The following is a 24,969-nucleotide window of genomic DNA, read 5'->3' as shown; positions in this document are numbered from 1 at the left end:
GTGCTTTTATTATTTTTATTTTTGTCATTATATTTTATTCCTAAAAATCTTTAAAGTATCATAGTAAATATTAACCACTGTAATTTTAGTAAATCTGCTGAAATATGAACAATAAATGTAATTTCTCAAAACTTAAAAGTTAGAGGAAATTAGGCTATAACTTTATTTCATATATGTATAAAGTTATATGTTTTTAAATGCAGAGTTGATCAATTTTTGAATAGACTAAATTTAATTTTCCTAGCCTCAGGTATAACAAAAATGAAGAAGAGAAAAACTACACTTTAGGTGAGAATATAATATAAATACAAAATATAATATAATATAATAAAACCCATGGAAAACTCTTAAATATATGCAACAATTAAAGGAAATATTTTAGATCAGTGAACCCAACCTCTTCACTCTGCAGTGGAGTAAACTGAGGCCATGAAGAGCTTTTACAAATGTCCCGTCTTTACAGTCCCATCACTCCTCATTAATCACCAGGGCCCCCTTTGAAGCAGCAGGAGTAAAACAGTGACAACAAAAAAATCTGTCATAGCAGCAAACACTGAGGAAATAATTAACTATATAATGCATAACAACATCATAACACTATATGATTTCAATGATGGACAGACTCTAAGCAGTACACAATGGAAATGATTTATGAGTTTAAACTCTCTATATCAAGTCATCTTTTTCCAGTTCAGTATCACTTTTCCTATCAAAATATCAGCAAAACTCCTATAATACCAAGCAGTAGCACTGTTAGACAGACTGAATGAATAAAATATGACAGTGCTCATGTTCACTGTTCTTTTCCCATGTTTTTACTCATTGATCTTATATTCATTTTGAGGTCTTTTATCATCTTATGAAATGTAATACCTTCTCAGAACTACTTAGAATCGGAACTGTCACTTGATGGATACATGTACTCCAGTATGCATACTGTGAATGATATTGCTTAGATCTGTAATGTACTAAAAATTATCAAAATTACCTGGAAAATGGGAAAGGTTAAGGGGGCATTGTCTAACACACCCATATAAAATTCAGAGTAAGTAAGAAAACAAAAATATTTTAAAACAAAACATAAAATGATATGTTCCATAAGCCTTTAAGCTTCCAGAACTCACTTCAATTTCATTTTTTTTTCTAAGTCCCCTCCACAAAAGTCATTTAGTTAGTCACTGAAGAAGCTCAACCTAGGTCTTTATATTCTGTCATTCACTATCTTCCCTACACCACTTTCAGTGACTATGATATCCTAGTATTCTTTTCATGATCTCTGGTCTATGCCACAACTGTGTTTCTGAGGCTTACTCATAATTCATTTCATTTTTAACTCATCTCCTCCTGACATCATGAATTTTGCTGTTAGTTGCTTTGACCATAGATAACTAGAAGGGCCTTAAGTGACTCATATTTGCTTAGGATAAGATCCAAGCTCAGTAGAATGGCCTATCATTTCCCCCATGATTTCCCCACTCTTCACTAGTTTTATCTCACAGTCTTTTCTGGAATACATTGTGTGGACCTAATGTATTTCAGTTCTCCATTTTGTTCTTCTTCTGGCTTTGCTTGTTCTCTTTCCACTACTGCAAATGTCCTTCATTTCTTCTTGGGTCCATACATTCTCCTGACTCCCTCCTACACATTATTTAGGATTCAGTGCAAACATTGTGTCTTGAAGAAAACCTTCTTTAACCATGCCCTGTGTATTATTAGGTGAGTCACTTTACTGCTTCCCTTGAACTTAGTAAAACATTGTATTTTTTCCGCTTTAGTGTACTCATTATTGTATTGTACTCATTTCCACTCATTGTATTTTTTCCACTCTATTGCATTAATGTCCTACTCACCAAAATATAAGACCCTTATAGACTAGGACCATGCCTTTTATAATTATAAGGCAATAGTCTCTGTCTCCTGGTAACCAATCATTATATTTTGGTTCAATTTATAAAAACTGGTAGTATTTCAGACTTTGGCATTTTCTTTAGCTCTTTTCAAGAATTTTAAGACCAAGAAGGACTAAATAGTATTAGGACTAGCCAAAAAATAAATAGGACTCTTTGGTACTTGAATTTCAGCCACCTCTAGGAAAGATATAATTGTTTAATCCTCTTTAAGAAAGGAAATGAGAGGGATGCCTGGGTGGCTCAGTCAGTTAAGCTGCTGCCTTCAGCTCAGGTCATGATCCCAGGGTCCTGAGATCAAGTCCTGTATCAGGTTCCTTCCTCGGCCGGGAGCCTGCTTCTCTCTCTGCCTCTGCCTGCCACTCTGCCTGCTTGTGCACTCTCACTCCCTCTCTCTCTCTCTCTCTGACAAATAAATAAATAAATAAAATTAAGGGAAAAAAAAGGAAAGGAAATGAAACAGGCCCGTAAATTCTATCAACTAAATGTTGACCTGATGTGTTCTATAAATGTGATATAAACCCAAAATGATTTAACGGCATGTCAGAACTGAGGATACCAAGAACTGTGGTTGGCTTTGGTTTTCAGAGTCATAGTAGGTATTCAAGGTTGGTACCCCAAAGGAGTCAGATGAAATAGCCTGAGACAGGGGTTTAGATAGATATACTCTTATTGGCTGTGTATCCCTTCTGGGGTATTTTGAGAGCCGTCATAAAAGTGCTACTGGAATCAGACTCCTTAATGCTAAATATAAAAAAACTTTAAATTTAAGACTAAAGTTTTTATTTATTTTTATTTTAGTTTTTAAAAGATTTATTTATTTATTTTTTAGAGAGAGATTGAGCACAAGTGGGAGGGGCAGAAGAAGAGGGAGCTCTCACCACCCTGAGATCCTGGCGTGAGCCGAAACCAAGAGTTGGAAGCTCAAATGAGTACACCACCCAGGTGCCCCAAGGCTAAAGTTTTTAAGAGTAGGTTAGTTTTGATGATTTGAGATAAGGAAGAAAGGCTTATCTTAACTTCCTAGTACTTGGACAATGACATAAAAAAATCCTTTTCTTCTCTTATGGATGAACATTGTCAGAGATAGGCCATAGACATTTCAAATTACAAATCTTCACAGAAGTAGTCTTAATGATTTTTAAATCTTTTCAAAGGTGTAAAACATAGTACCATGCCCTTCTGCATTGTTCTCTTCTAAGCTATACACTTTCATTTGCATTCTACAGTTGGTTTAATGAAATTTCCAAAATGCTATTATTGTTGTTGTTGTTATAATTATTATTATTGCTATGTAGTATTTAGGAATTGACCACCACTTCCATTAGACACAAAGCACAATAATGAAAACAAAACTTAAGGAAAAAATATTCATGTTTTCATGTGGAGCATTTCCCAAATCAGTCTATCTTCTTTTTCTTCAGGAAATGCTCCTTTAATATTTAAGAGGAAAAGGTTTTCATTTTTTAGCCTGTTATCGTGTATTTAAAAATTACCAATGATTTTATCAAGAAAATGGAGCTTCATTCAATTCACAGTTGAGATAATGGAATTTAGTTTAGACTTCTACTTGATAACCATGTGATCATCCAAGGGCTAGTGCTGTCACAGATCAAATTCTCTCAAAAACTGTATTCTACCCTTTCTCTAAGTGCTTCTTTCATTGATTAGGGCAGGACTAGGTTACAAATAATGTACTTTTTAAAAATTTCAATGTGTTCAACAATAACATATCTTTCAGGAATCTTTTTACCTTAAAATTCAGTGATTTTTTTTTTTCATAATACGTTTGCTTTCTCCTTCTGGGGGTTAACTGACCCTCTGACAGTCTTAGTATTTCTTGTTGACTTTTATCATATTCTGTATCTCCCTGCCCCCTCCCCCATGGAACAGAATAATTTATTCACCAATTTGTGGAGACTGTTACTCTATCCAAGGGTGAATACTCAACTTGAGAAGGGTTTGATCATTCTTTTTGCTGGTTTGGTATCAGCATTACACTTTGGTTAATATATTGACAAGTAAATTTAAGAAAAACTATAAAACCATCTAGTTAGTCCAAATAGGCAGTTTATACTTGGCACTGATCCAAGGGAGTAGTTTGGCTTTGCATTGTTCTACAGAGGGTGATAAAATTTTATGCTCAGTAAAACTTTTTTTTTTAAAGATTTTATTTATTTATTTGACAGACAGAGATCACACGTAGGCAGAGAGGCAGGTAGAGAGAGAGGAAGGAAAGCAGGCTCCCCGCTGAGCAGAGAGCCCAATGCGCGGCTCCATGCAGGGCTTGATCCCAGGACGCTGGGATCATGACCTGAGCCACCCAGGTACCCCGATGTTCAGTAAAACTTTTTAAGGAAGTAAACTCATTATAGACCTTCAGTTAATATCAATATCTATCAATCTATCTATCCATGACCTATATGACCTTAACTTCCAAAGAAATACTTATATTAAGTCACTATTTAATAAGAAGAACATAAACTATCAAAATATTTATTTGCCTTAAAAATTTATTAAATCTATTTATTTAGAGAAGGACCTTCTTTAAATATTTTACTCAGTATCATTCTACTCATTTTAGGTACAAGCTCAGTTGGCTATGTGTTAGAGGCAAGGGAATACAATTCTACATGAGCAGGATATCTGGTGGCTTAAGAATTTAGTGAAATTTCATCTTGTAAAAACGTGTCTTTGTTTTCTAAAGGAATATAGCTTGCCTTTTGCTTAAACATTTCTGTGGGGCTACTTCTATTATGTATATTTTTAATAAACTCAGTATATGATTATATATAGTATAATTGAAGTACCCATGACAAACTGAAAATTGCAGTTGCTTTGTAAAATGTAGTATTTCAAATTCATATACTGGAGGTTGTGTAAGGCAAAATGTCTCTTCATAACATAAATGACTAAAGTATAGAAGGTAGGGTTTTAGCACACTCTGGAATCAGACACAAAGATGCAGCCAAGTATATGTCATGATGATGGTTGGGCTGCTTATTGAACATTTTGTAAGGTTAAAAACCTGCTCTCTGGTTTTGCATTATGCTGCATTATTTAGAATGTCGAATCATTTTTAGACATTAGGTTGCCAGCATGAAGAAGGCAAAGACGTGTCATTGCAATAGTTTCTATAAACTGACCTATTTCTCATTTATTTCTAGCATGCTGCACGTAATTCTCACACTTGAAGATCACAAAAGTTTGTCTAAACTACCTGAACATGTGGAAACTAGTTTAATGCCTATTTTCCCTGCAGGGAAACTAATCACAAGCATATCACATTGATCCAGTGAAACATTTATATTATTTTATGTTATATTGAATGCACTCTGTAAGAACTCACTATCACAGTATTCAGATGATTTGAATGCTGTTTATTAGTTGATATAATCTCAGCACTTAGTTTATTTGCAGAAGTAGTAAGCCTTGCTTTATATTTCTTTCTATCCTGTCTGTTAATTTACTGGACCTGTTTAACCTGTGAACCTAGTGTTAATCGACAAAGTTAGTGTTAACTAACCTTGGCTCATTGAGAATGTCAAGTGGATCTCTAGAGTTAGTCTGAGGTTCTGAACTATCTTTTCAGTATGATTTTGATTTTGTTTTAATGCATAATTAGAAGATTCCCAGGAGATTAGGGTGTAGACAGGATGTGTGGAAGATTTCAGCTTTACAGAGAACTAATGCACTGCTCCATATTTGTAGTGAAATATGCCAGCCTAGTTATTAACCGTGTAACTTTGGTGTCCAGAGAAACTCTGAATTGAAAGAAAAGATGTCCTTTTCTTCTTCACAAGAACATGCCTACTTTTTAATTATTTCCATTATAATCTTCATATGTGGACAAAATGGGATTTTGCTCAAGTTATCGTAAGATATGGAAAGGAGGGCGCCTGGGTGGCTCAGTGGGTTAAAGCCTCTGCCTTCAGCTCAGGTCATGATTGCAGGGTCCTGGGATCGAGCCCCGCATCGGGCTCTCTGCTCAGCGGGGAGCCTGCTCCCCCCGCCTGTCTCTCTGCCTACTTGTGATCTCTGTCAAATAAATAAATAAAATCTTAAAAAAAAAAAAAAAAGATATGGAAAGGAGAGCTTAATATCCATATTCACTGCCAGGATATAAGGTAATCCTTTCAAAAATATAATGTGATCTAGTAATTAATTGTACTTTTTTTTTTTTTTAGATTTTATTTATTTATTTGGCAAAGAGAGAGAGCACAAGCAGGGGGAGTGGCAGGCAACGGAGAAGGAGAAACAGGCTCCCCACTGAGCAGGGAGCCTGAGGTGGGGCTTCATTCCAAGACCTGGGGATCATGATGTGACCAGAAGGCAGAAGCTTAAACCACCAAGCCACCTGGGTGCCCTAATGATACTTTTTTTGAATAACACAACCTCACTACTTTGCATGTTTTATAGTGTAAAAGCCTAGCTTCAGGGCACCTGGCTGGTTCAGTAGGTCAAGTAGCTGTCTCTTGGTTTCAGCTGAAGTCATGATTTTAGGGTCATGGAATCAAGCCCCATATGGGGCTCTGCTCTCAGCAGGGAGTCTGCTTCTTTCCCTCTCCTTGTCTCTCTGTCCCTCCCCTACTCCTGCTCACTCTCTCTCTCTCTCTCATTCCCTCTCTTTTTCTCTCAAATAAATGAATAAATCTTGAAAGAAATAAAAAAAAATAAAAGCCTAGGTTCAACCAAAATGTCTACAAGGTTCTTATTTCAAACAGCACCAAAAGCCTCTGCCATTTCATTGTTTAAAAGATATTGAATCAAGTTATCTTTTTATTGATCTTGAATGTGTAAATATATCTATTTATCCTTATCTATGTCTATCTCTATTTAAATCTAGATTTCCAGCATCGCTTGGTATCAATTTAAATGGTCTCAGCATTTATTGTATCATGTTAGATATGTGCATATGCATATTAACATGGTTTATACTATGATGCATTACTTCACTTTTCTATTTATGCCTTATTCATTCCAGAAAGTGTAGTGAAAATGACAAAATGTGCATTAAAAACTGTAGCAACATATAAACAATAATGCCAAAAAAAGCAGGACTGGAAAAATTAAGACTAAAAGTAGGGCAAGAGCAGAAAAAGATAAAGTCCATCCTTGTACAGTTTTTATCTTACAGCTTCCATTTTGACTTCAAGAATAAAAAGGGGAAAAAAACCACACGATTACATGATTCTAATTTCCAAAGTAAAAGTACATAGCTTATTATTTAAAGAAAACAAAGTTCTTAGCATAAATGGCCAAATACATTTGTTATGTAGAATTTCATAAGAAGATGATGGAGCAAAATAAATGCTGTGAAAATAGTTTGAGGAAAAACAGAAATATGTTAATATGGTTTGATTTTGTGTCCCTGATAAAAATTGTGAGAACTATTTGTAAATGGAGTTACATTCAATTGATGTTTGAGAGGGAATTGACACAGGAATAATCTTCTATATATGTCCAAGTAAATCCTCACATAAAAAAGAGTAGTCAGATCATAGCTTTCAAACAATCTTCTCTAAATATTTCTTTCAGTAAGATTGTAGTAGGGGGCGCCTGGGTGGCTCAGGGATTAAACCTCTGCCTTCACCCCAGGTCATGAGCTCAGGTTCCTGGGATCAAGCCCCACATTGAGCCCCGCATCATGCTCTCTACTCGGTGGGGAGCCTGCTTCCCCCCTCTCTCTGCCTGCCTCTCTGCCCACTTGTGATCTCTCTCTGTGTCAAATAAATAAATAAAATCTTCAAAAAAAAAAAAAAAGTTAGATTCAACCTAAGTTGGAACCAGTCTGGGAAAAAAAAAAAAAGATTGTAGTAGAAGTAAATATCAGACAGTTTGATGGCACAGCTTCTGATGTAAGCCTGGAAGGACAATTCACATTTGCCCTCTGTTGCTGGATTCCTGTGACTGAGAAATAAGACAAACAGACTGTAAAGTAAGGTTAACATGGCAGTGTGAAAACTTAGGGATTCTCATCTGATGGATGAGAGCCATCCAGTGAAAGCAAAACTAGGTCTTCCTTGCATGAAAATATGGGTTTTATCTTTCTCTAAGGGTCATTGTTTTGGATTAAAAAACTTTAATGGAATCAAAGAAGAAAAGAGGGAGGAAGAGCCCTGCATAGGCTCTCTGCTCAGCAGGGAGTCTGCTTCCCCCCCACCACCCTCTCTCTGCCTGCCTCTCTGCCTACTTGTGATCTCTATCAAATAAATAAATAAAATCTTTAAAAAAAATAAAATAAAGGGAAGCCTGATAATACAAACTCAGAGTCACAATAAGAGACGTTTATGGCACCTTATTTAATATAGCCAATGATTGTATGGCAAAATCCATGTCTCCTGTATGTATCTCTCATATCTTTCTTAGGTTATATGGTAGACATTTTCACGAATAGAATAAAGCAAATATTTGACTCCAGGGTTATGGTAAAAATTTAACTGTAGCATGTGGTAATTTTATTTTATCACATGCCTCAACCATCTATTAACTTCACCAACATGTTCCAAGGAATGTCTGGTTACACAAAGAACTCTTGGAGGGAGAATATGATATAAAAGACCATTTAATTAGTTTTAGTAGAGACTTTTAAGCTTCTAAAAGCCATCCCTGAAAAGAAGGATCTCTAATAATTCTAATGGCTGGGTAACAATATTTTGCAAGTCTGTTGGTTTTTGATTAGTTCTTTTTTGCAAAATTGAAGGTGTTCCTGAGTATTTTCAGTTATAATATTGATGATAAATCAGTGTGATGGGACATTTTTGGATAGACTTCAAAAGATACATAACATCCGTATACCAAATCACTTTATTTCTACCTATCCATGTATGTGGACAAGTTTCTCAATCCATGCGTTACACAGCAGAAGTAGAGTGTATCTCATGCTGAACCCTTTTTCATTCTATCAGTAAGTTACCTTTATCCACAAAGATGTATATCCACTGGGGGGAAAAATTACCTAAATCATTACGAAAAACATTTCTAAAAGTTTCTGACAAATTCTTCTTAGTTTTGCATTATCTTTTTAAAATTTTTAATTGTGGTGAGGATCTCTGATAAATTTATTCCTTTTTTTTTCTTTTGATGATGATAAAGCAAATTTGTGATACAATTTTTTAATCAGTTGAGTAGTAATCTTAATTTACCTAAATCGAGAAGAATTTTTTTTTAACCTTGTGTCAGGTACAGAATAAGTAATAAAGACAGGTGTGGTATACTTGCAGTGGAGCTTAATGGAAGAGTTGCTGTTATTACTGACAGTCTTAGTTATGTTAGTCTTAGTATGCTGTTAGTAATGGCAGTCAGTATGACCACGAGAGAGGCTAAGGAAGGATGGATGACAAGATCAGGGAGAAGAAAGCATGAATCCAATAGTTCAGAGTATCAGAAGATCATCTCTGTAGTAACTGAAATCACTAAGAATTATGACTGAAATGAAGGGAGAGAGAATGACAGTGAGTGAACCAAGAAATGGAAACTTCCAGGGATGAAGGCATGAGTTGTGGATTATGTAGTGTGATGATGTGGGATTCAAAAAGGAGGCAAAAAGAGGAGGCAAGAATTACTTGGAAGTAGTTCTAATGTCATATTAGATGCCTCCCCCATCTCCATTCCCATTGGAGGAGAGAGCAAAACCAGCTATAGTTGGAGAGATAACAGGAACTCAATGTATGAGTTTTGTAAATCTAGTTCAGTACTTTACTTTAAAAATGAGAAGTTATTTTTAACTTCTTGCAAATTCATTGTTACTTAATTATGAAGAATTTTACAGTGTAAAATGTAAATAGATATTAATATAGATTAGTCCCCTACACTCTCTACAGCTTTATTAAGTTGGTCATTCATATCTAGAATAATGAATTTCAGGCACTACAAATTCCTCCTACAGATAAAAAGATTAAATTTTATCTTTGACTTTCTAAAATTATAAGTATACACATTTATTCTACTTGTAAATATGTTTGGCAGGGAGGATGAAACAGAAAATCTTTTTAATCTTATGTGTTACTAATATAAATCCTTAATGGGTACCAAATTAATACATTTTTTGACATAACAATAGTGGGAGATTAAACAAAATTTAACAGCTGGATTCAATTTTAAAATCTGTGTGTTTTTTTTTAAACACTCTTCATTCATTCATTTCTACTGCTTCACTTATTGTTTGACATAGGTAGAAATTCTGGCTTCTTCCTTAGTGTTCAACATCTGGCTCCCAACAGCATTAGGTCAGGCAGGCCACAGGGAAGACAGCGAAGTGCATTATTTGATTTGCCTGAATTTGGAAACAAATGCTCTAAATGAGCATATTTAAATTTCTTAGAGAGAGATTAAGTGCTAATATTAAGGGAAAATATTTCTCTCTCTTTCTCTGCTTGCTTTTATCAGGCAATGACAGTTTTATAACATAACATTTTTATTTTGCCTTAACTGCTAGAAAAAAAGTCAAAGTAAAATTCAGGCAACAACTAGGCAACTCTAGCAACAACCTTGTTGAAACAAGCAACAAGATATGTGTCTGGACGCATTTATTTCTCAGGTTTTAAAAGCCCTTTAATTCTGGTTTTAAATTTCAGTGCCCAATTTAACATTGGGTTTAAGTTTATAACACACTTAATAACATTTGGAAGAAGTAGCATCTTAATGAAAACATAAGTATTTTACTTTTTGTTCCTTTGTGTGTCTCTTCAGATGGTACCTGTCTTTCATTTTTTTATGGAAAATAGAACAAGTCAGAAAAACTGTAATACTTTTTTATATATTAAAATGACTTCCAAAAATCCAGAGAGTTCGTTGATTTCTCATATCACAAATTCTGTTTTATAATAGAAAAAGTCCTTTAATTCCAATATTCACTAATACTAAATTGATTAGTTTATTACATTTGACAGTTTTTAGCTGTTTCTACAGGCTTAATATAGATAGCTTACTCTGCAAAACAACGTTTTCTTTCTCCATGATTTAAAAAATACTTCTTGCATAATGGATCAGTTTTGAGACACAGATAAAGATTCATTTCTTCATATATGATTCCACCAATCTTTCTAGGAAATATTATTTAATTTTTTTTTTAAATTTACTTATTTGTTAGAGAGCGAGCGAGCACAGGCAGACAGAGTGGTAGGCAGAGGCAGAGGGAGAAGCAGGCTCCCCGCGGAGCAAGGAGCCCGATGTGGGACTCGATCCCAGGACGCTGGGATCATGACCTGAGCCGAAGGCAGCTGCTTAACCAACTGAGCCACCCAGGCGTCCCTCTAGGAAATATTATTAAAGTCTGTTTGTAAGGATTAGACTAACTAGTAACCGAAATGAACAAGTATATGGTCTGGTTATCATATAGTAATGTATCATAGTTGCTTATGACTTCCCTTGTGATATGATGATTTATAAACTCTGAATTTGCGAACATCCTTCCGTCACACAGGAGCACATATACACATGCATACTTCTTAGAAGTATCTAATATTTCCAGGTACTCACTTGTCTAACTTCAGGTCACTCACTGTTCTATCCTTAAAATAAACATAGTTTATTTTACTTTTTTTTCTCAGTCCTCATCTCTGTACCTTAAGTTGTTTTATATATTGTTGAATAGTAAGTTTATTTTTTATGTAAAAGTGGCATATAATCAGAACTTTGACTTCTGGTAAATTTGCAGACTCTCTATTCTGAGATAAAGTCCCACTTGGCGACCTAGATGTATTAATTGAATTTTTCATTTGAAAAAGGTAATAGAGAAACTATAGTCCAAAAAAAGAAAAAAAAGACAGAGCGGGAGAGAGAGTTAAAAAGGAGCAGGACATCACTGGGTGTTATACACAACTAATGAATAGTTGAATACTATATCAAAAACTAATGATGAACTATATGTTGGCTAACTGAACATAATAAAAATTAATTACTTAATTAAAAATAAGATATGAAAACTGAAATCAGAGTTTCCCATATGATAACAATACCTAGAACTTCAAACTGTGGGAATTAATAACTAGCTAAATAGCATAAAGAACATCAGGCCATTATGTTTACAAATACCGTGTCCTTTGAGAATTTGTAAATAGTGTCCTGGCCTTTTGAATTCATATCTTCCCAGATCACTACTGTCTTCCAGTGCCTAGCAGGAGCAAATACAGATCTTCTCCAGAAGGATGCTTCCTTAATCCAGGCTCCTAGAAATTCTCACATGTTGACCATGAGCTAAACCACTAACAATAAAAAGAAACAACCCGTGAATGGGCCACACCAAGACAAACTCAACACAATGATTCACTAACTTAGACCTCTAAATTACTTCAGCAATTAGAATTTTCAGTACAGAATATTAAAATGATATATATAATAATGCTTAAGAAACAAACTTTAATAAGAGAGTGAATAAAAGGGGCACCTGGGTGCTAAGTGGGTTAAAGCTTCTCTCTGCTTCTGCTCAGGTTATGATCCCAGGGTCCTGGGATCCAGCTCCAGGTAGGCTCTCTGCACAGCAGGGAGCCTGCTTCCCTTCCTCCCTCTCTCTGCCTGCTTCTCTGCCTACTTGTGATCTCTGTCTGTCAAATAAATAAAATCTTTAAAAAAAAAGAGAGAGAGCAAATAAAAAACAATAACATAAATATAATTGACCAGTCAGATGTGAAAAGGTAACCAAATCTCATAATAAAAGATATATCGATGAATTGATAACTCAGCTTAACAGATGACTAACGCCGCTGAAGGGATGAGTAAATACACAAGGCAGGAAGCCCTAAGCCAGCAGGCAGCACAGAGACAGGGAGATGAGAAATAGGAGACAGAGTTAAGACGTACAGATAGAATGAAAGAACATATGTTCCATATCTAAGGGAAATTCTGCATGGAAAGGATGTAAAGAATGAAGTGGAGGTACTATTTAACAGTAATGGGTGGCCATTTCTGCAAAACTGATAAAAGACAGGAGTCATCAGATTCTAGAATTAAGGAGTGTCCTAAGTAGAGTTTTATAAAGTGAAATTTATACCTAGATTTATCATAATTAAAGTATTCTTAAAATTAAATTATTTTATATGATTTCTTATATTTAAAAATGGATATCAAGTTAATACTATATTTATTTGAAAATCATTCAAAAATAAAATCATTAAGATATTAGCATTATTTTTGAAAAATGTTGGGTGCATAGTTGCTGTAACTTTGAGATCTGAAATTCATCAGAGATTCATTCTCTAGATCAGAAGTCAGTAAGGGGTACTTGCAAATGTCTGCCCTTTTTTTTTTTAATAGGATTTTACTGCAATACAGACATGTCCATTCATGTCTTGCTTGTGGCTACTTTTGAGCTACAGAAGCAAAGTTGAATAGTTGCAACAGCAACTGCATGGGCTGTAGAGTCTAAAGTATTTACTCTCTGCCCCTTTAAGAAAAAGTTTGTTGATCTCTCCTCTGGATGAAGCTAAGTTGATTAATTACTCGTAAAATAAAAAGACATTGCTAAATATCATCACCGGTGACAATATTATTTAACAGGTCAATCTGTAGCATCATAATGTTCTGAAAGTATATCCATGTCATGAGAAATGTCAGTCTGATTATTAAAGGGGAGGAATATGGAGAAAATGTAAGACAGGGAGAGCTTGTACAGGGCACTGTGATGAGGAGGACTTAGGTGGACATACTGGGACGGTCACCTCCTTTTAGAAGAGAACCAAGGGAATATTGTATCAGAATAGGCACATTTCTGTAACAAATAAGTCTGGTAACTTAGGGGTTAAGTCAAGTACAAAATCTGTCACTTCACAATCTGGTGGTGTTGGTAGGACCTGTGATTCAGATCCTCACAGACATTTAGGGACCGAGGTTTTCTCCATGTGTCATCTACCACACCTGGGGTGTCACATGGAGAAGTTAGCACGTGACTGGCAGGCTTTTGTAGTCCAGGTCTGCAAATGTCTTACATCACTTCTGCCTGTATTTCTCTGACAACTCCTTCATTGTTCATTGTACAGTCATATCACCTACTAGAAAGACTGGAAAATGTAGCCTGACCGCCATGTGCACAGGAAGAAGTGTCATGGGTTGGTGAGCAGTCTTTTCCATTGGGAAGTAGAGGGCAAACACATCTTAATTTATAAATCTATGAGTTAAACGTAGGCTTGCCATACTATGGGGAATAGTTTAAAAATAGTTTTTTGAGACAGTTGTAATTTTCTGCTTGATCTGTGGGTTCAGGCCACACCGCAGATGTAGAAGCTTCTAGCAAGTAGCTGTCTGTTCCTACATCTCAGCGAAACAGAGCCCATATTGTTCAGTCATCTGCAGACCAGTACCATAGTATCACTTGGGAGCTTGTTAGGCATGAAGAATCTCAGGCTTCACTCTGATCTGCATGTTGAAAGATCCTCAAGTGATTTGTATGAGCATTTCAAATTTCTGAGCATCAGGTTAGAGCAATTTCTCTAGTCATGTCATGTGCTAATTGGTCTGACATATTCTAAATGTTCCTAAATGTTCACTGACCACAGATGCTATAGTTACCATTTTATATAGCTAAAAATATAATATTTTATGTTTCTTCTAGCCTCCAAACCTGTCATCATTAGATTTTCCTATTAAGAGACCAAGGATTATTCTTTATATTATCTTAGCATTAAAAAAAAAAAGTCAGAAATTTGAAAGTGCTGTAGTCCTTTGAAAAATTAATCCCAGAGATACTTTCCACCCTTTTATTTAGTTGACAAAGAAAGGATGAAAATTATTATAGCTTTTCAAAGTAATGATTATACAATTTGAGGGAAGATAATATATATAAATATATGCAGTTGTCTTATCAAATATAACAAAGGCATAACCATAATTAGCAAAATGCTTCAAAGCATAGAAAGTCATAGATAATTATACAAGCACAATAAATGTTATCTATAGGGTCAGTTTGTTGCTTAGTATCCATATACATACTTTTACCATGTTCCTTTAGTAATTAATATGGGTAATATATTAGATTCTCGTGGGTTGGCCTCAAGTACAAAAATTACACAAAAAATATAACCTTATATATAAATTCTATCTCTCCCTCTAAAATATTTACAGTAGTAAAATGACATAATTATATATCATATATAATTATGTATTTATTTTAAGGAATTGGCCCAAACAGTTATGGATGCTGAGAAGTCCCAGGATCTGCAGTCAGAACCAACAGGAGACCCAAGAGAACCAATGGTATACTTCTAGTCGTGTTCCAAAGATCTGAGAATGAGAATAGTTGATGGTATATATTCCAGTCTGAGTTTGAGTCAGAAAGCAGAAGGCTGATATCCCACTTCACAGACATTCAGGCAGAGAGAGCAAATTCTCTTACCCACCACTTTGGTTCTATTAAAGTCTTTGATGGGTGGATGAAATGAACCTACACTGGGGAGGGCAACCTACTTTATTCAATCTACCAACTTTAATTTTAAGCTCATTCAAAAACACCCTGACAGACACATCCAGAACAATGTTTACATAAATATCTGGGTGCCCCAGGGCCCCATTAAGTTGATACATGAAAGTAACCATCACAGGTACTATGACCCTACACTTACTTGATTTTATAACCACTTGTTTTTCTTATTACCTATTTTGTCATTCCACTATCTTTTGTCACTATGGAAAAATGTTTGTCATAATCATTATATTTCTGATTTCCCTCTGATTCTGCATAAAATCAGTAACAGCATAGATGCGCACGCATGTGCACACACGCGCACACACACACACACACCATCAATTAAAAAGTTGGTCTGATATTTCAGCTACTTGAAGTGTTTCATCAGCCAACTAGATTTTAAGAGAAAGATTTGCTGCTGCTGCTGTTGCTGTTTTTAACTAGAAGAAACATAACTAATATGAGTGAAGATATTTCTAAGGAAAATAATCCAATAAATGATTTTTTTAACTTCTCAATCCCTACTGCCTTCCTCAACAAAGGCATTTCTTGGAAAGTTACATTCCTCTTATCTGAGAAAGGTGAATTTTTTGTTAAGTGTGCTGCAATTTTTAAATTTTAGATTCCAGAGACTTCTTTTCCTTTCTCTAGTGCCAATATATATATTTTTAAGATTTTATTTACTTATTTCAGAGCATGAGTAGAGGGAGAGAGAGAGAGGATCCCAAGGAGACTCCAAGCCAAGCACAAAGCCCAATATGGGACTCAATCCCACAACCCCAAAATCATGACCTGAGCCAAAATCAAGAGTGGGAGCTTAACTGACTGAGCTACCGAGGCTCCCCTCTCTAGTGCCAATTTCAAGCAAGGTAAAAGAAAAATAATTTAATTGAGACTAAGCTCCTTGCTTAACTCTCTATTTTTCCTCATCACTTGCATTAATAGAAGATAAAGTCTGTTTCATATACAAATACACATGTGGCATACCCTGTAGCATTTTATTATAGAGGAAGTAGGAGAGGCTTTATACGGTGCTTGTTCTGAAATACCTACCCATTCGCCATTGGATAGTTCCATTTCTAGAAGAATTAAATTGTTCCTTGCTCCATATAAATGAATGATTTAAAAGAATTAATCCCATGAAATTTTTTTAGGGCATATGAACTGGTTAAACTGAAGATATTCACATACACTCTGAAGTTTCTTTCTGCCCATCAAAGTGAGCGCAATGTATGTACTCTAGGAGGCGGCACCCAGCCTCCCTTACCCCATCAGTAGGGGTGTCCGTCATTCAGGCTCCTGGTTAGGCAGAGAGTGAATGGGTTGGCACCCTCAAAACTACCATGAGGGCAAGATCAGCCTGGAGAAAGTCTGAAGGGGCAACCAGAGGAGCAAAGGGGCAACTGAAGAAAGAGATGGGAAGAGGAAACTATTTTCCTGGGGCAGCAAGTGTCCTCTGAGAGGAAAGAAGGCATCTCTGGGAATTCCGTGTCATCTGGTTAAAGCAACAGTGGCCTTTCATTGATCTGGATCTTTATTACTTTAGGAAGATATAATACTTTTCTCCTTTAGGATGCTGATTCAAGAAGCATTCATTTTCTAAGCCTCGCCATGGCTAAAGGTTGGGTAGGAGCAATTTGGATGATAACAGAAAGCAGCCAATTACCAAAGCTTCCCTGTCAATGAAACTCTCTGTGCAAAACTGCTCCCTATGGCATTATTCTGAAGACACATTCATCGATGGCAGTTGGAATCAGGAGACCCCCACGAGGAGTATGTCTAGACTAGTAGGTTTACTTTATAGCTTTAAAGAGACAGGAAGGAGTCAGAAGAGCCATCATCCTCACAAGATATTCCTGGTAGTGTGACCTTCGTGATTCAATAATTTATAACCAAAAATTAATGAAAGTGAGAAATTCTCAATAAAAGTGTTCGAATAGAAACAGAAAAGCTGACTGGTGAATGTATGCTCTCTCCCCTTCACTGCTTCCCGTGCAGGTTAAAATGTGACCACTGCGATTTTGAGGAGGTCACTTTAACACCTGTAGATAGATTCCTTTTCATGATCAGTATTTCTTCTACCTTTAAAATACAAATTTCAACAGTTAAATGCTTTGCACTCTGAAGGAAATAAATTTTCAAGTAATTGTTTTCTTAACCAAAGAATTAAAATATTATCTGTGTTTTCAGCTTCTTCACTTTTTTTAATTAGGATATTTCTTGAGTTAAGTTTCCTTTGTGTTTACTGTGTGTGTGGCTTTTTTTAAATATATTTTTTTTATTTTTTATTAACATATAATATATTAAAAGCCCCAGGAGTACAGGTCTGTAAAGTGTTTTCAGCTTCTTAAGTGGATCAGATGCTTCGTGAAAGGAATGAAGTCTGCCTTGTGCAGAGATGATGACTGTAAATCACATAATATGATACAATTTGTTCCACTTCCATGGCTTTTTAGAAACCTTGCTCTGGGCAATCAATCAATCAATCAATCAATGTATGTATGTATGTATGTATGTTGTAAAACTTGGTAAGTTCAGTGTGGCCTGCACACAAGTCCGGGTAAACCCAGGGTAGCCTGAGTGCATTATGTTGTAAATGTGCTCAGTTCAATTCATTCACTCAGCAGACATTTATTGAACATGAACTAGGTGCCAAGCATGACACAAACTCTGCTTTCAAAAGGCTGCGTGAGCTAAGGAAAATGACAACACCTATGCTTTCACCAGCCCCAGTCTAATGGAGAATATAAATAAAGGAATGATCAAAACAAAACAAAGCAAAAATCTCATGACAAGAACTGTGATAGACATCAACACTGATTGAGGCCCTGGAGAGTGGGAGGTGAACTTTAATGCTGGAGGAGCAGAAACGCTTCAGAAATGATGGAACTTAGAGCTGAACCTTGAAAAATAGGATTTTGCCAGTTACGGAGAAGCGGGTAAGAATTTCAGGCAGGGGGAACAGAAGATGAGAAGGCACAGAAGTGGCATATTTTCAGAAACAAGGGAAATCTGGGTCATTCTTGTATGGCGAAGTGGTATGAAGCAGAGCTACACAAGCAGGATTGGATCATATTGTAAAGTACCTTACATGTTATGAATGTGAATTTTTTTCCAAGCTGGGATTGAGGAATCAATAAATTGTTGTTGTTGTTCTGTTTTAATTCGAGCATGCCAATATTTTAAAAAATGTTTTAGGTAACGCTGGATATGAAGAATCAGTGTAAGGAGAAAGTGGTTGTTGTGATGTGAGTTGCGAGTCTGTTACAGGAGCGGTCACAGGAAAGAGTATATTTAAGGGACACTTCTAACATAGCCGATTGAATTTTGAGAAGGAAGATAGAGAATTTGGGGGTGATGTAGGTTTATTGCAAGGCTGTGTAATATTGGTCAGTGAGGATAAGAAACTGCACCTGGTAAAAATCAGGTCAATTTGTATAAATTCAAGAAATGACATGCCAGATGCATGCCATGTACACCAAACAATACAGATCATTAATTATGTTCACTTTCAGGATAGCAAGTATGCTGAGTGATACATTCTAAAATATGGGTGCAGAGGGCAGTTCAAGAGTATATACTTCTGCTGTAGAACCTGAGAAAACAAAATGAAACAAAATGAACCAGACTTACTGAAATGTGGGTGATGGCAGTGTGGATCTCGTCTTATATTCTAAGACCGTGTATATATGAGATTGTCCTTTTTTTTTTTTTAGATTTTTATTTATTTATTTGACACAGAGAGAGAGAGATCACAAGTAGGCAGAGAAGCAGGCAGAGAGAGAGGGGGAAGCAGGCTCCCCGCTGAGCAGAGAGCCTGATGTGGGGCTCGATCCCAAGACCCTGAGATCATGACCTGAGCTGGTGGCATAGGCTTAAACCACTGAGCCATCCAGGTGCCCCTAGATTGTCCTTTTAATTTTAAATTATACTTTCTTCATTTTTTAAATTTATTCTCACATTTTGATCTGACATCATAGAAAGTCTAGAACTGAATCACCACCAGAGAGGCAGTATGTCACAGTGGTAGACAAGGGAGATTCTAGACCCAAATTGCTGGGTTCCAATACTTGCTCTGTCATTTATTACTTGTGTGATTTAAAGCAAGTGGCTTACACTTTCTTTGCTGAAATTTATTCATTTGTAAAATAGAAATGACAGTAGCTAAGCACTGTTATTAGTAGAATACTATAATTACAGTGAGGAATAAATAAAAGCAAAACACTAACAGTGCCTTTAGCAAAGGCTAGCTACTAATCTAAGCATTTTGTATATATCATCTCATTAATTCCCCATAAAAAGCCCACAAATTATGTATTATTACCCCATTTGCAGATGAAGCAGTCATGGTTCAGAGATGTTGAGTGACTTGCCAAGTGAAGCAGAAAGTTTTTGGCAGACTCGCTACTTGAACTCAAACAGGGGGTGCACTGTCTGTCTTGCAACCAGTTTATTTTTTGATTCTTTCATGGGTGGTTTTATTTTAAGCTACTGAGAAGATGAGCTCATACATGTAGAGTGTTTAGAACAGAGTCTGGCATGAATAAGTGCCAGTAGGCACTAGCTGCTCCTGTGACTGCTATTTCTACAACTTAATAGGTGTGAAAGAAAGAAGAAGTGCCTCTTACATACAACACCTAAATGCATGCAAAAACAGTTTCTTCTCATCAATATAACTTACACTTTATGAGAAAAGTCTCTATGACAGCAGTTTACTACTAGTAGCGTTCTCTGAGCTTTTTGTTGTTGTTATTTTTCTATTTATGTGGTGAATTGTCTAGCTTTATCTGGTAGGTTATGAACTCCATAAGAAAAGAAAGTTTGTCCCCCTTGTTTCTGTTTTTTATCCAGTAACTAGCAAACAGGTGGACACATTGGAGGTAATCAGTAAATATGCAAGATAAATGAAGGCAGACACAATAAAAATGAGAAGAAAGGAATCTTTCTGTTTTTAACCTTATTCACTTGCACTGCCTCTGAAAAAAACATTGAAATAAGAAGGACATATTGCATAATTTTTCTAAAACCATTAGTAAGGTTTCAATCAGGCCCTTGGTGTTAAAAATGTGTGCATGGAAGAATCATAAACGGACTTTCAGGCCCACTTAATGGTATCACTGGGTCTCCCACCTGCTTTGTCTGAAGAGTAGCTAAGAAGGCAGATAGGTTTCCTGGAGTTATAGCCAAGATGCAAGGCAACTCCAGAACACTCTGATTTACCTGCCAGGAGATTTCCTGGTTTTCAACAACAGATATTTGAATCAAAAGATGAAAGGTTTTTTTTTTTCTCCAAAAAGAAAAGATATTTATATTACTATATTGTGCAGAATAATATGCCACCCACTTACTTACTCTCACACAAAATTTTTATGTCTTATGTCTCCTCCTTGAGATAAGACTAGCAAATAAGTTTCTCCCCTTGATATCCTTCAGCAAGAATAAGCTCTGAGAGTACTGCTATGGTTTTTTTTTTTTAAATATCTGATATTAGACACTAGCCTTCAAAGTCTTGGAATACAGGAATATAAGACAAAGCACTGTAAGGAAGGAATGTAGAGCAGAGAGTGGAAAGCGATGATTTCCTAGTGGAAATTATTTTCTTACACATAAACCTTTGGAGAGATGAACACAAGAAAGGAGATATAAGTGTTCTTAAATGTCAATCTTTTTTTGGAAAGAGGTAGGTTCTTAGTGCTAATTTTTACCCTAAAAAAAGTGGTTAGTATTAGATTTACAGATTGCTGAGGATTCTATCTTCTGTGGATGTTGCTATCATTTTTATCATGTATGTGTTTATCACATATGTATATTTGAATTAGTACTGAGTGGGTGTTAAATAAAATGTCATGCATAAGCCACGGTTCTAAGCCCCAGAGATGTCACTGTCCTGATTTCTTTATTTGTTTAATCGTATGCACCCAAAGTGGGGCTCAGACTCATGGCCCCCAGAGCAAGAGTTTCATGCTCTTCCCGCTGAGCCAGGCAGACACCCCAATAATTACTTGTTTTGATTCAGCTCACCTGTCTATTTTTTTAACAATTTAGTATAACGTATTAGTACATTAATGTCCATGTGAATGCAGCATACAGAATTGTTCATTACCCCTGAAAGCTATGTGCTTCGAGTTTTAGTAAAAAGATGGCTATTTTTATCATGGTGAAGTCTTAATCTAGATACAAATATTTAATTCTGAGGGGAAATTTAGTGGACTCATGGGAGAAAAAATGGACGAATGCCAGGGGGAGAACCTCATTTCTGTAGTTACAGTAAGGGAAAAGTGGATTGAAGTGTTGTAAACAAAGACATATAATGATTAGATTTTCACTTCTAACTCAAGTATCTCTCTACTGAGTCAGATGAATTTCATATTGCCTTTTATAATGGACTATTCTCTCATCTTAAAATATTTAGTAAGGCTATAATTATTTTAATATACTTACCTAGTTCTGAAATGACACAATATTAATGGTTATGCTTTTTTATGCTATAGTTCCCAGAAATTTAGGTTTAGCAGAGCAAATAAAAGCAAATATTATCATCGACTTTTAAAAATCTAAACATTAATTGTGTATGTTATTTCATAAAAATATTAAAGCAGTCTGAATTAAAATTCAACCAGTGTATTTTTACAGTGTTTGGAACTGCAAGTTACTTTAGAGGCTTTTGCTGTTTCTTACATTCATATTAATTTTATTGGATTCAAAACCCCCTGTTTAAATGCATGAGTTACATGTAATTAATTCTACCATCCTAGAATAGAATCTTTGTCTGCTTTTAAGAACCCTCTTCTTTGTGCAGTATCTTTACAGGATCTAATTGCCTGCAGCCCTTAGTCCATGACCTATACTGTAAACAGAATTGTAACACATTGCCCCAAAGGAAAGATAGAATAAATTTAAAATACATTAGATATTTGCAAAGATGGGTTACTGCAGCATAGAAATACCTATGGAAAGAGGACTAGGTATATTTTTTGAAATTGTATAGGTAATGCTTCCGATTTGTGACACAAAGAAATGAGTTGTGGTAAGAAAGAGAATGAAATTAACTATAGTGGCTTTGTACAACCAAGTCTCACTTTACAGAGTAAAAGTATTCTTCAAAATGTGGAAAATTAATTTAAAAAAACACATCTTAGTTTACACATAGTAGCAAAACCCACTTTGAAAAGAAAGCATGCATGCACACAGTGTGAGTGTATGTGTGTATGTGCGTGTATGTGTGTGCTTCTTTACCCAGTGCTTTGGATCTAGGCAGAAGTGGTACAAATCAGCTTTAGGAAAAAGCTTATAAAGCCCTTCTTATGTATCTCCAAATCACAAATCTCAAATCCTAATCTTGAAAGAGTTTTTTTTATAGCTTATATGTAAAAGCACTTGTGTATTTACATTGACATAGAAGTGACATATCACCTGGATCGTGAGGATGGTATTGGGAGAGATTTTCGTAGAATTTTTTTACCTTGATTAAAAGCTCCATGAGGGCAGGCATTGTTCCGTTTCAATCACTGAAATGTCCCAAACCTCTGGAACGTTACAGCATGCGCAGTGAGCTCTCAATAAATACTTGATGAGTGAATGGATGGACAGTTTGTAAATGATCACCCTGCTTATATTTTAGATCATGAAAATGAAAATGTAGGCAGTATAAATTACTTGTCTGATCCATGGTGGCAGAAGCCCACTATGCAGCTTCCTAAGGCAGTAGGTAATATCCTTCAATAAATTATTTCACTGTTAAGTGCTAAATTAGTGATAAAAATAAACATCTAACCAAGGTTAGATATCCTAAATGAAAATTTCCAGGCAAACATATTCTTATATTTTATATACCTCCCTACATAAACCATTCTGAGATTTATAGGGCATTCCCATGTGAGGTAAACAAACAAACTAATATCATTTATAAGAAAATTTATTTACCCACTCAAAAAATACCTACTAAATTTTTTTTTAAAGCAGTATGCTAAACAGTGAGGGTATAATTGTATACACATGACTGTCGTGGTTCCTGTCACATGGACATTTCCTTTTGTGACAGAAACAAATGAAACCAAGTAAATGCATACATATGCAAAATAAATTTGCCTTGTGATGAGTACTTTGAACAAAATAAATGGAGACTGGGAGTTTGGAGATAGAATGAATTTGTAGGGGAGGCAGTTTTGATGAGATAACACTTCAGCTGGTATCTGAAAGTTGCAAATTCAACTTAAAAAGGAACTTCCTCATTTGGGTAGGGTTTAAAACATCTCCATAGGTAGACATATTCCACTGGGAGAAGGAGAGGGGAGGAAGTGTCTACACCTTGGACATACAGCAATTGGTAGAGTTGGAAATTATTCTGTCAAATGTTAATGTCCATTTACCAAAGTGGAAACATTCCTATCCTGTCAAGTAGATATGATGAAATACCTGTATTTTTTTCATATTATCCAGTCAATATTTGGGATGTTAAAATAAATGCTTAGTATAAAACAAAGGAATAGAATTTTGGTAATACCCAAACTAATGCAGTATAGTTTTAGAGATTAAGTTTGACTCTATTTCTATTTTTATTTGATTTCTTTGTTTTATACATCTTTCCCAGGATAGTCCACTGGTCTTACAGTCTGACAGGAATGTAACAGTGAATGCAAGAAATCACATGGGGCAGTTAACTGGACAGCTGACAGTAGGTGAGTACTTTGGGTGTAAAGATTGCTTTTACCATCTTACTCCATTTGAAGATTTGTGATTGTTTAAATTGGGAAAAGCAAAAGTCTGTTATTTCTCTAATATAAAATTAGACATCTTTTTTCGGCCTATCTATCTTGCATAAGATTTGATTTTTCATAAACTAATTAGAGTTTCCTCTATTTGGCAGTTCTTATTCTTGTCAATGTGTCACTATGAGACAATTACATATATTTTATTGTAATTACTCTTGAATTATGAAATGTACCATTTTTCTAACAAATATCTTCCTGGTGTATATACAACACATGAGATATAACAGCATGTGGTCTCCATGTCCTTTGTTTTAGGTAAATAATGTCCTAAGAGATATTATCTGCTAATGTAAATTAGAAGTGGCATATTAGTTGAATATAGTAAATCTTAACATTTATCAGTTACTTCTATATCTGGTGTTGAGATTATTTATATTTTAAGATTTATAGGCTTTAGAAGTTATAAACATAACCTAATGATAAAATATTATTGTTTTCTCATATCGTCAAAAAATTAGTGATTTGTATTACATGGCATTATTATTTGACTCAATTTTTATAAGAAAACAGGCAAATAAGAAGTCAGTCATAATTATGTAAAATAATAAAAAGATTTGATTTGTGTATAACTGTCAAAATATCTTTAGAATGCTGTACTTTTTTGTGGAGAAATTACCCAATATTGATAATATATGTGTGTAAAAAAAAGTATAAGTAGTAAATTATATTTTCAAGGAATGAGTTGTCCTTATCTTAACAAAAAATGTAATGAGCACCTTAACATAAATGTATATTTCTAGTAGTTCTTTTTAAGTTACACAAGACTATAGCATTTGAAAAGTGGGATTTATAAACATTAATTTGATTGTGTTTACTTCCTTTGTAGGCATATGAAATACTTATTGATATGTTATTTGCTTAAATGAAACAAAAAATGCAATTTATATTTTAACAT

General features: G+C 35.2%; 1 protein-coding gene across 2 annotated transcripts in view; it reads left to right on the top strand.

Annotated features, from left to right (window-relative positions):
• Positions 1-24,969, top strand: part of SGCZ (sarcoglycan zeta) — a gene marked incomplete at both ends in the record, with an annotated part of 464,568 nt that overhangs the window by 318,055 nt on the left and 121,544 nt on the right. For both annotated transcript variants that reach the window (XM_080797027.1, XM_080797026.1), the window contains one exon: positions 23,894-23,981. In XM_080797027.1, the coding sequence (XP_080653153.1) occupies positions 23,894-23,981 (88 nt within the window). The remainder of the gene's footprint in view (positions 1-23,893; positions 23,982-24,969) is intronic.

The sequence above is a fragment of the Martes martes genome (assembly GCF_963455335.1).
Source record: "Martes martes genome assembly, chromosome: 2".
Lineage (NCBI taxonomy): Eukaryota > Metazoa > Chordata > Mammalia > Carnivora > Mustelidae > Martes > Martes martes.
This window is presented reverse-complemented; position numbering and strand designations above follow the sequence as displayed.